This window comes from Tamandua tetradactyla, chromosome 4, assembly GCF_023851605.1.
Source record: "Tamandua tetradactyla isolate mTamTet1 chromosome 4, mTamTet1.pri, whole genome shotgun sequence".
NCBI classification, from domain to species: Eukaryota; Metazoa; Chordata; class Mammalia; order Pilosa; family Myrmecophagidae; genus Tamandua; species Tamandua tetradactyla.
The window spans coordinates 6,926,261-6,938,647 of NC_135330.1; the positions used below are offsets into that span (position 1 = coordinate 6,926,261).

A 12,387-nucleotide genomic window follows, 5' to 3' on the forward strand; every position below is an offset into this window, starting at 1 on the left:
CTCGACCAAAAGGGGGAAGAGGGAAATGAGACAAAGTATCAATGGCTGAGAGATTCCAAACAGAGTTGAGAGGTTATCCTGGAGGTTACTCTTATGCATCAAGTAGATATCATCTTGTTATTCAAGATGTAATGGAGAGGCTGGAGGGAACTGCCTGAAAATGTAGGGCTGTGTTCCAGTAGCCATGTTTCTTGAGGATGATTAAATAATGATACAGCTGTCAGAATGTGACTGTGTGATTGTGAAAACCTTGTGTCTGATGCTCCTTTTATCTATCTTGTCAACAACGGAGAATATATGGAATAAAAATAAATAATAGGGGGAACAAGTGCTAAAATAAATTTAGTTTAAATGCTAGTGATCAATGACAGCGAAGGGTAAGGGATGTGGTATGTATAACTTTTTTTCTCTGTTATCGTTTTATTTCTTTTTCTGTTATCTTTTTATTTCTTTTTCTAAATCGATGCAAATGTTCTAAGAAATGATGAATATGAAACTAAGTGATGATATTGTGAATTACTGATTATGTATGTTGTTTTATTTTGTTTATTTTTAAATTAATAAATAAGTTAAAAAATAAAATAAGTCAGACACAAAAGGACACATATTGTATGATTTCTCTTATATGAAATAATAAAAATAAGCAAATTCACAGAGACAGGAAGCAGAACAGTAGTTACAAAGGGTGAGGATCACGGAATGGGGAGTTATTGCTAAATGAGTATGAGTTTTGTTTTAGAATGATGAAAACAGTCTGGAAATACTGCTGAAAGTAGTATTGACAGTGTACTTAATATCAAAGAATTGTCCACTTAAAATGATTTTTTATGTCATGCATATTTTACCACAACTAAAAATAAATGAATTATTTTTAAAAAGTTGAAGATTCCTAAGGTTATATAATAAACAGTTACATTTATACCTCTGAATGCCTGGGCACTAGATCCAGTACATCTCGCTTGCTCATGGACCAGTGGAATGTGAGCCCAGGGCTGGCACTGCTGAAGGAGAAAGGGGTCTGGGTACTGGTCACTCCCATGACATAAACTGGCATCTGAAAAGAAAAAGCAGTATTGTGCTATGTATTTCCAGCAGGCATTATCATACCGGTGAACCAAAAAAGAGCCGTCATACTGACCTCAGTGGCTGTGATGAGTCGAGTTGCAGCTGCGAGGATCCTAACAGCCCTTAGCTGGACAACTTCAATCTGCACTTCATCCTGCTCAACAGGGTGGAGAGTAGCTTAGACTGAGAGACAGTGTCGCGGGGCCGACACAGATGCTCAGGACAACCAGCTTGCTTGTTTTTGGCACGCAACAAAACTTATACCGTAGATATGTTCTCGTTTTTGTTTCTCAAAGAATTCCTTAAGGTCAGAGATGATGTCTTACAACAATGCCAAGTACTCTGTGGGCTTTTCATTAAAGATTACACACTTCCCAAGCCTGGTTAAGAGAATGCCAGGTGAGGGAAACGAAAAGGTTTTTCTGGGGCTGCTGACACCTTCCTCATACCCTCCTCATCACCACCCACATCCAAGATGGTTCCCAGAAGAAAGGATAGAAGCAGAGCAGAGCAAACAACCAGTACCTGGGAAAACACAATGACTTTGCCAGTATCTTCGTTTACTGTCTGGATAGTGCCATGGGCCACAGCTATGCCAACCATCTTCCCTGTAACTTGCCCTCTCCTATTAATTACAGCCACAGTCTGATTGCTAATGGAGAAGTGAATGATAGATTGGGGCTGGGGGCCACCTTCAGACATTACCTGGAATTTAAACATAAATAGTGAATGCTTGGAGCATGGAGAGAAGTTACATATTTTTCCTCAAGAGTTTGTTCAAGCAACTTGGTTTCTTCATATTCCTCAACTTGTCGACCAGTATATCCCTCCCACACATCAAATCAAATGCAGAGGAAATGGAAATGTGATAAATTATCCAAGGGATTCCAAGATGTAGTTTTTACCATGTAAAAAATTCTAATTTTCTTCTTAGTCAGATCCGGTGTTATTTGGCTGAAAGTAGACAAGAGGAGGTGAACAGAAGGAGGTGTGTGTGTGTGTGTGTGTGTGTGTGTGTGTGTGTGTGTGTGTGCTGGAAGGGGCATAGGTGGGATGAATAGAATGAATCTTGTTTCTCTGCCTTTAGGATCACCTGCATCATGTTGGTTGGGATCAATGTCATTTTCTCTGGTACAAGTCTGAATGGAGGAAACACCTTGAAGGAGAAAAGCAAAAGGACAACAGTGACTAATTGGAGTCAATTTTGTAACAAATGATCTTGCAGAAGAGTTCTAATTATGTACAAAGAAGTTATACACAAAGATATGTATTTTGATTATATTTATAAGTAAATATGTCATTTATAATAGCAAAACACTGAAAATGACTTAAGTGGGAATGCTTAAATAAATTATTATCTATTCACTCAATGGAATAAAAGGGGCCACTAAAATTATGTTTACAATTAACTTTCTTTTTTCCTTTTTTCAAACATATAAAAGTAGAAAGAATGGTCTAATGAACTCACAGGTACCTATTACCCAGTTTCAACAATTATCAATGCATGGGCAATAATTAGCTTTTAATGACAGAAGAAAATACTTCTGATATAAGATTAAGGTGAAAAAAAGCAGTAGGATTCATCCCCATTAAAATAAGCAAAATGAGCATATGAAAAAAAGTGAGGAAATACATCAAATCTTAATGGTTGCCTCTCAGTAATGAAAGTATAGGTAATTTCATTCTGCATCTTTATACCTTTTTGTAGTTTTGAAATTTTCTATAAAAAGCAAGTGTTGTTTTTAGATGGAAACAAAAGCCAAAAAATTATATATTATAGAGTTAGACAACAATCATTTTTTTCCCAATCAAATGGTTTTAAACTTGGGAAAATTAAATATAAAAAGATAAATAATGCTAACTAAGATGAAGTGCAAAAAAAAAAAAAAGATGAAGTGCAAATTTTGGATAATTTCCTTACTTCAATTTGACGAGGAGCTGATGTGAATTTTTTCCCCATTTTGTCCCTGGCAATAGCCACAAGTGTGGTTTGCCCAATGGTGACAGCTCGAAGGATATAATTTTCAGAGTATTCATCCTGTTCCTCCATTAGCCTGCAAAGACCCATGTGTTTACAGGTGAGAAAATCTGGATTTGAGAGTAGCCAATTATACATCTTCCAAAATTCTTAAAGTTTTATTTTCATTTTAACTCTGGTTAGAGGGAGCTGCCAGAAATAAATTTAAAGTCAAGGTAAATTTCATGGTAATGGCAGGAATCTCCTGGGAGCAAAAGTTCATTCTAAGGTTCCAAAGGAATAAAGGTAATGAAAATATAGTCCAGTAAAATTGCCAACATTAAATTGTCTTGGAATTCCTGCATTTCCCTTTTCAAAGAGGGGAATACCAATATTTCTGCTTGTAAGCAAATTTTTTGGAGTTCCTTTACCCCGAAGCATACCTAAAGGATATCATCCAAAGAGAAGTTTCAAGATATGGAAATGAGATACACAATTTCAGCCCCAAAACAAAAAGGCTGAATGTGGGAAGAGAGTATGGGTTGAAAGTTACCGTGACAAAAAACAGGAAAGGAGAAAATATGAAGTAACCTAAGGGAAAGCTGACAAGCTACCATAGGGAAATTCCCATGATACTAAGTCTAGGGAGCAAAGATTATTGAAATGGTACTCACGTCAGAGTGACAATGGCAGAAGCCAACTGCAGTTTGAGCTCCATGTTTTTGAAATATTTATTTTGGAATGGGCGTTTGGAAGAGCCAAGAACCCTCACAGTCACTAGCACAGTTTTACCTATCTCAATCTAGTAGTTAAAAAAAAAGTAGAATGATATCTTAATGTTTTGTTTAATTTTTTTTAATTAATAAAAAAGTAAAAAAAGTAGATTTTTTATTAGTTTAAAAAAAATTACAAGAAAGAAACACAAACATTCCTAATATATGCTCATTCCGTTCTACATATATAATCAGTAATTCACAATATCATCACATAGTTGCATAGTCATCATCATGATCATTTTTTAGAACATTTGCATCAATTCAGAAAAAGAAATAAAAAGACAACAGAAAAAGAAAATGAAGCCAGAAAAAAAAATTTACATACCATACCCCTTACCCCTTCCTTTCATTGATCACTAGCATTTCAAACTAAATTTATTTTAACATTTGTTCCCCCTATTATTTATTTTTATTCCATATGTTCCTCTCATCTGTTCACAAGGTAGATAAAGGAGCATCAGACACAGGGTTTTCACAATCACACAGTCACATTATGAAAGCTACATCATTATACAATCATCATCAAGAAACATGGCTACTGGAACACAGCTCTACATTTTCAGGCAGTTTCCTCCAGCCTCCCCACTACATCTTGAATAACAAGATGATATCTACTTAATGCGTAAGAATAACCTCCAGGATAACCTCTCAACTCTGTTGGGAATCTCTCAGCCATTGACACTTTGTCTCATTCACTCCTCCCCCCCTTGGTCAAGAAGGCCTTTTCAATCCCTTGATGCTGTGTCTCAGCTCTTTCTAGGGTTTTTCTCAATCCGCTGATGCTGAATCTCAGCTCATTCTGGGATTTCTGTCCCACACCCCTGGGAGTCATGTCCCATGTAGACAGGGGGAAGGTGGTGAGTTTGCTTGTTATGTTGGCTGGAGAGAGAGGCCACATCTGAGCAACAAAAGAGGTTCTCTTGGGGGTGACTCTTAGGCCTAATTTTAAGTAGGCTTGACCTATCCTTTGTGGGGTTAAGTTTCATATGAACAAACCCCAAGACTGGGGGCTCAGCCTATAGCTTTGATTGTCCACTCTGCTTGTGAGAATATCAATAATTCAACTTGGGGAGGTTGAATTTTCCCCCGTTCTCACCATTCCCCAAAGGGGACTTTGCAAATACTTTTTAATTCGCTGATCAAATCACTCTGGGATTCATCAGGGCATCACTCTGGTCAAACCAACAAAATCTCATGTTCTACCCAAGGTTCCATGTACTTATGTTGTTCAACCAACTATCTACATAAATTATATTAGGAGATGAACTAGTCAAAATATAAATTTTGTACCAAATAAACATTTTTGCTTTAGTCTCACACATAAGTTGAAATTTTAAAATATTAATTACCATCTATTTTCAGTACCCTGCAGTAATAACATTCCTTTGTTCTTCCTCATGCAAAAACATTTTGAAATTTGTACAGTTGCTATCATTATACACTCTAGGCATTCCTAGATTATACCATCTCAAACTTTATCGTCTATCTTTCTTTCTGATTTCATTTATGCCCCAGCCCTCCTCCCTCTATCATTCTCACATGCAACTTCATTCAGTGTTTTAACATAATTGTATTTCAGTTAGGTACTATTGTGCTGTCCATTTCTGAGTTTTTATATTCAGTCCTGTTGCACAATCTGTATCCCTTCAGCTCCAATTACCCAATATCTTACCCTATTTCTATCTCCTGATGGTCTCTGTTACCAACGAAATATTCCAAGTTTATTCACTAATGTTAGTTCATATCAGTGAGACCATACAGTATTTGTCCTTTCATTTTTGGCTAACACCCTCAGCATAATAGCAGATTTTAATAGAAGTAACTCATTCACCAAGGACAGCCTACCTCTTAGAGGAGAGACATTTTTGTTCATGCTGAACATTCCTGGTCAGCTTCCAATCTGATAAGCCTAATCTATGTGTACTATTTTTAAGTTGTTCTTTAACACTCTTTTCATCTCCAACATGTTTAATGTTAGAATGTTAGATTTTAAGGGCAGTCATTCTAGTAACACCCCAAAAGTCCTGATATACATAGACAGTAGCTGGGCAATGAAACACTGTATTAAGTGATGCTAGGGATGTGAGAATGAGGCCTGTTTCATTTACGAGATAAAGCAAACACCTCTCACCTTATCAATCAGATCGAGCTCCAACTCTTGTATATCTGACACCCTGAGGTGGGCCACTGCTGGACCCAAGAAAGCCAAGCACAGATCATAGACCTCCAAAGTGAGAAATCCAGGATGTACTGGAACTAACTAGAAGGAAGAAGATCATAGCTGGGTAGAGAAGCAAACATGCTCCAGGCACAATCACAGCAACTATTTTCACCCAAAGAGGAAAACAGCATCATACTCCTTTCTTTTTTGGCATGGGCAGGCTCTGGGAATTGAACCTGTGTCTCTGGCATGGCAGGCAAGAATTCTGCCACTGAGCCACTGTTGCACCGCCCCATACTTCTTTTGCGATGTGAATTTTCAGAGGTTATATTATGACATGCTTCAGGTATGTATATATATATATATATTTTATTAATTAAAAAAATTACGAGAAATAAACACAAACATCCTTAATATATGCTCATTCCGTTCTACATATATAGTCAGCAATTCACAATATCATCACATAGTTGCATATTCATCATCATGATCATTTCTTAGAACATTTGTATCAATTCAGAAAAAGAAAAAGACAACAGAAAAAAAAACAAAAACAGAATTCAGGTATATTTTTATAAGTACCCTTAATATGTGATGTTTCAGGTCATGGCAAAATATGTACCCTTAACAATATTAACAAATAAAAGAGCGAAGTTGAAATTGATTGAATTGCAACAGAATTCGAGATACATAGCAGCTTTTTAAAAAAATTGTATAATATACATTCAAAGTAAAGAAAGAAAAAAGCAATAATTTTCAAAGCACTCTTCAACAAGTAGTTACAGGACAAATCCCAGAGTTTGTCATGCGCTACCATACCATTATCTCAGATTTTCTTTCTAGCTGCTCCAGAACATTGGAAGCTAGAAGGTATTTACATTTTTTTAATAATCAAAATCAACTTTTTTCTTTTTGAGAAAAAATGTCATATATACAATAAAGCAATAAATACTAAAGCACAATGCAACGATTAGTTGTAGGATAGATTTCAGAGTTTGGTATGGGTTACAATTCCACAATTTTAGGTTTTAACTTCTAGCTGCTCTAAAATACTGGAGACTAAAATAAATCAATATGATTCAACAATCTTACTCATTTGTTAAACCCTACCTTCTCTGTATAACTCCACCATCATCTTTAATATTTCTCCCACCCTTTCGGGGTATTTGGGCCATGGCCACTCTAACTTTTTCATGTTGGAAGAGGCTGTCAATAATATGAGGTAGGGAGATAGAATTCGCTGATGTTCTGGAGAGGCTGGCCCCTCTAGGTTTCAGGGCTTATCTGGTCCAGGGAACCATCTGGAGGTTGCAGATTTCTGGAAAGTTACCCTAGCACATGGAAACCTTTGCAGAATCTTATATATTGCCCTAGGTGTTCTTTAGAATTGGCTTGAATGGTTTTGGTTGGGGATTGGCAGGTTATGAAAGATGGCAATGTTTAACTGAAGCTAGATTAAGAGCAACCTCCAGAGTAGCCTCTCAACTCTATATGAACTCTCTCAGCCACTGATTTATTACACTTTTTCCCCCATTTTTGGTCAGGATGGCATTGTTGATCCCACAGTGCCAGGGCCAGATTCATGTGTGGGAGTCATCTCCCATGCCACCAGGGAGACTTTCATCCCTGGATGTCATGTCCCACATAAGGGGAAGGGCAATGATTTCACTTGCAGAGTTGAGCTTAGAGAGAGTGAGGCTACAGCTGAATAACAAAAGAGGTCCTCCAGAAGTAACTCTTAGGCATACCTATAGATAGGCTAGGCTTCTCTGCTACATACACAAACTTCACAAGAGTAAGCCTCAAGATCAAGAGCTTGACCTATTGATTTGGGTTTGACACAGTTTCAGGGGATTCCCTGATGGTAAAGTTTAATAGCCCCATATTTTTTCTCCCATCCCTCAAGGGATTTTGCCAATACTTTTTGATTATCTGCTTAATATACTCTGGGATGTATCCAGGCATTATATTAAGCTATACAGGATTAAAGGCCCTCATTCTTATTCTGTGCTCCTTGTGTTTCGATTGTTTAAATGAGTTATCCAGACAGACTGAGTTAGATTATGTGCTCAGAAAATTTAGGTTCCGGACAAAATAAACCTTTCTTCCTTTGGTCTCAAATACTAGATGTGGTTCTAAAATACAGACAATGTCTTCCTTACCCCTGTGTTCTGAATTACCTTAATCCCAACCTTATATCAGCTTCTTAATTACAAACAGGGAAAGGATTTCATAAAGAAAGTCAAGTTCATTTGTTCTGCAAGCACCAACAGGGGAAGAAAAGCATTGGGCTGACTGATACTTTATTTTTTCTTCTTCCACATACAGCTCCTGAGAGTCTCCAGGGTACTTTGAGGAGGAGAGAAGCAGGGAGATGGGGATGGAGCCAGCGGGGTGGGTCAGATTGGCCGTGATCCCCACCAGGGTGGGCTGCCACGTTGGGAGATGCACAGATCGGAGGGAACTAACCGTTCCTCTGCTCCATCCTGACCCAGTTCTGGCTGGGGAGGCCTCCCTGACCACCTGCGTAGCAGGCCAGGCGGTCCACCACGATTGCTGCACCCCTGGGTGCTGGGAGCGATCGCCCAGCTGGGTGCCGGAAGTAGCTGTCCAGTGGGCACAACGTGTGGTGGAAATGTGGGTGCTACGGGTTGGCTGATCCCCCGGACACTAGTTAGCTCCCCTGTCCCGGTAGCAGCGCCCACCACGCACGCTGTCTTCCAGCAGTCTCTCTAGTCCTAGAGGGGTGGGACTGAGGGAGGAGTTGCCTCAGGAGTGCCACCTGCTGGTGAGTAGTGGTAAGTGACGGCTGGTTGCTGCAACTGGGGATGGGGAAGCCTGAGGGGAGGAGGTGCCTCAGGATCACCACCTGTTGGTGAGAAGGGGTAAGTGCAGGCAGGCCAACCCTCATCTCCCTAGGTTTCTTTCTTATTGTTTTCTTTTTCCCTTCTCTTTTAAAAAAATATTTTCCTTCTATCTAGATGTATTTATTGGCAGTATTATTGTTATTTTTAAATTTATATCATACTTTATATTTTTATATAGTAATTGATAATTTTTTATTAATTATATATTATCCTATTTAATTTCATTTATTGATTTACATTATTATTATTTAAAAAAATTTCTCTCCCTTTGGTGGGCACCAACCTGAGTTCATTCCCAGTATATCTTGGGGTGTGTCCTTCTGACTTTGGGGTCTACAACTATTAAGGTGGGTTTTTTGTTGCTGTTTTTTTTTCATATTTTCATTATACTTTAATTTTTTTCTTTTTTTGGGGGGGGTGAATGGGCTGGAAATCGAGCCACGGTCTCCTGCATAGTATATGGCTGTTCCTCCACTGAAGTAGGCTTGCACCACGGTCTAGCTTTTAGTACACCTTCAAGTTGAATTGTATCCCTACATGAGATTCAGGCATTGGTCTGGCAGAGATTAACTGACAAACCAAGTGCAAAAGGAAACCTTCAATGCAAGATCAAGTAAATACAAAACTTTAGATGAGTGAAGGAAACCAACTTGCAAAACAATCTTATTAAGTTAATCAAATGCCCCAAACACAAAAGAAAATCACAAAGCATGTGAAGATCCAAGCAGAAATTGCCCAGCCAAATGATCAAATCAAAACTCCAGAGGGGACATAGAATATGGAACTCAAGGATATTTATAAAGAAATAAAGGATATCAGGAAGACACTAGAAGAGCATAAAGAATAATTCCAAATATTAAATAGCAAAATGGCAGCTCTCACAGAGGTGAAAGATACAGTAGACCAAATTAGAACTAGAGACACACAATAACAGATCTGAAGAAGCAGAAAGAAGATTAAGAGAGCTAGAAGACAGAACAATTGAACTAGAGTGCACAAAAGAACAAATGGCAAGAAAGATGGAAAAAATGGACCTAGATCTTAGGGAAAAGATAGACAACAAGAGACCCACAAATATAAGAATCATTGGTGTCTCAGAAGGAGAAGAGAGAGTAAAGGGCTGGGAAAGTTAGCTGAAGATATAATTGGGGAAAATTTCCCAAACCTTATAAAAGACATAAATATGAAAATCAAATAGGCCCAACAAACTCCAAGTAGAATAAATCTAAATAGATCTACTTCAAGACACATACTGATCAAACTGTCAAATGTTGAAGAGAACCAGAAAGTCCTGAAAGCAGCATGAGAAAAGCGATCTACAACATACAAGGGAAAACACATATGACTGAGTTCGGACTACTCAATAGGCACCAAGGAAGCAAGAAGACAGTGGCATGATATATTTAAGATCCTGAATGAGAAAGGCTTTTAGCTAAGAATTCTTTATCCGGCCAAGATGTCCTTCAAAACTGAGGGAGAGATTAAAATCTTCAAAGATAAGCAAAGACTAAGAGACTAGTTAACAAGAGACTGCCCTACAAGAAATACTAAAGGGAGTCCTGTCATCGGAAAAAAAAAAAAAAAAAAAAAAAGACAGGAGAGGGAGTTCTGGAGGAGGGCACAGAATTGAAGAGTATGAGTAATGGCAATTTAAAGGATAAAAAGAGAGAGAAGGAAAATAATATGTAGATCTGACAAATAAAAACTAAAGAATAAGATAGTAGATTCAAGAGCTGCTTTTACAGTAATAACTTTGAATGTTAATGGACTAAATTCACCAATTTAAAGATAGAGATTGGCAGAATGGATTAAAAATATAATCCATCTGTGTTGGTTTGAAAGTATTATGCATCCCAGAAAAGCCATGTTTCAATCCTGACTCAATCTTGTGGGAGCAGCCATTTCTTTCAATCCTAATTCAGTACTGTAGGCTGGACACTTTTGATTATATTATCTCCACAGAAATGTAACACCCCCAATTATGGGTGTGACCCTTGATTAGATGGATAGGTGACTCCATCCATTCCAAGTGGGTCTTGATTAACTTACTGGAATCCTTTAAAAGATGAAACATTTTGGAGAGAGACAGAAATGAAAGAAACTTCAGAGCAGAGAGAGAAAGCAGAGATGCAGATATTTGGAGATGCTTGGAGCCCAGCAGATGTTGCCATGAGATGTTAAAGAAGCCTGAGAGAAACAAGGGAAGCCAAGACATGAAAGCCAGCTCTGGAGAGGCAAAGTGAGGAGCCTCCACAGGAACAGAGACTGAAAGCAATGGAGCCCAGGAGCAAGGAACCCGCAGATGCCAGACATGTGACTACCCAGTTGACAAAGGTGTTCCTGACCCATCGACCTTTCTTCAGTAAAGGTAACTTTTGGTGCCTTAATTTGGACAATTTTATAAACTTAGAATTGTAAACTTGTAGCTTATTAAATTTCCCTTTTTAAAAGTTCTTTCATTTCTGGTATATCACATTCTGGCAGCTTGCAGACTAACACACCATCTATATGCTGTTTAAAAGAGATGCACTGGATAGGTAACAGTGGCTCAGTGGCCGAGTTCTCAGCTGCCATGCCGGAGATCCGGGTTCAATTCCTGGTGCCTGCCCATATTAAAAAAAAAAAAAAAAAAAGTGATGCATCTTAGACCCAAGGACACAATTAGATTGAAAGTGAAAGGATGGAGGGCGGGCCGCGGTGGCTCAGCGGGCAAAGTGCTTGCCTGCTATGCCGGAGGACCTCGGTTCGATTCCCGGCCCCAGCCCATGTAACAAAAACGGAGAAACAGAATACAATAAAACAAGAAAATGTTTAAAAATGTTTCCCTTTCTTCCTTCCTTCCTTCCTTCTATCCTTCCTTCCTTCTCTCTGTCTTTAAAAAAAAAAAAAGAAAGTGAAAGGATGGAAAGCTGTAACCAAAAGAAAGCAGTAACTATATGGGTATCAGATAAAATAGACTTTAAATGTAAAGTTATCATAAGAGACAAAGAAGGACACTACATATTAATAAAAGGGACAATTCATCAAGAGGAAATAATCATAAATGTATATGCTCCCAATCAAGGAGCTCCAAAGTACACGAGGCAAACATTGGCAAAACTGAAAGAAGCTATAGACATTTTAACAATAACAGTGGGAGACTTCAACACACCAGTCTCCTCTATAGATAGAACAACCAGACAGAGGATCAACAAGGAACTAGCAAACTTAAATGATGGGATAAATGAATTAGGCCTAATAGATATATATAGATCATTACACCCAAAACAACAGTATATACATTCTTCTCTAGTGCACATGGAACTCCAGGATAGATCATAGGCTGGGACACAAACAGAATCTTTATAAATTTTATAATATTGAAATTACCCAAAGCACTTTCTTCATCACAATGGAATGAAGCTGGAAATTAATAATCACCAAAGAACCAGAGCTTTCACAAATATATGGAGATTAAACAACACATTTTTAAATAGCCAGTGGGCCAAAGAAGAAATTATTAGAGAAACTCGCAAATATCTGAAGACAAGTGATAATGAGAATACAATATATCAGAATTTA

General features: G+C 38.0%; 1 protein-coding gene across 6 annotated transcripts in view; it reads right to left on the minus strand.

Annotated features, from left to right (window-relative positions):
- Positions 1-12,387, minus strand: part of NUP210L (nucleoporin 210 like) — a 272,420-nt gene that overhangs the window by 67,711 nt on the left and 192,322 nt on the right. For all 6 annotated transcript variants that reach the window (XM_077156246.1, XM_077156243.1, XM_077156244.1 and 3 more), the window contains 7 exons: positions 5,930-6,058; positions 3,697-3,824; positions 2,987-3,119; positions 2,159-2,221; positions 1,591-1,770; positions 1,139-1,219; positions 923-1,054 (listed from right to left, as the gene is read on the minus strand). In XM_077156246.1, the coding sequence (XP_077012361.1) occupies positions 923-1,054; positions 1,139-1,219; positions 1,591-1,770; positions 2,159-2,221; positions 2,987-3,119; positions 3,697-3,824; positions 5,930-6,058 (846 nt within the window). The remainder of the gene's footprint in view (positions 1-922; positions 1,055-1,138; positions 1,220-1,590; positions 1,771-2,158; positions 2,222-2,986; positions 3,120-3,696; positions 3,825-5,929; positions 6,059-12,387) is intronic.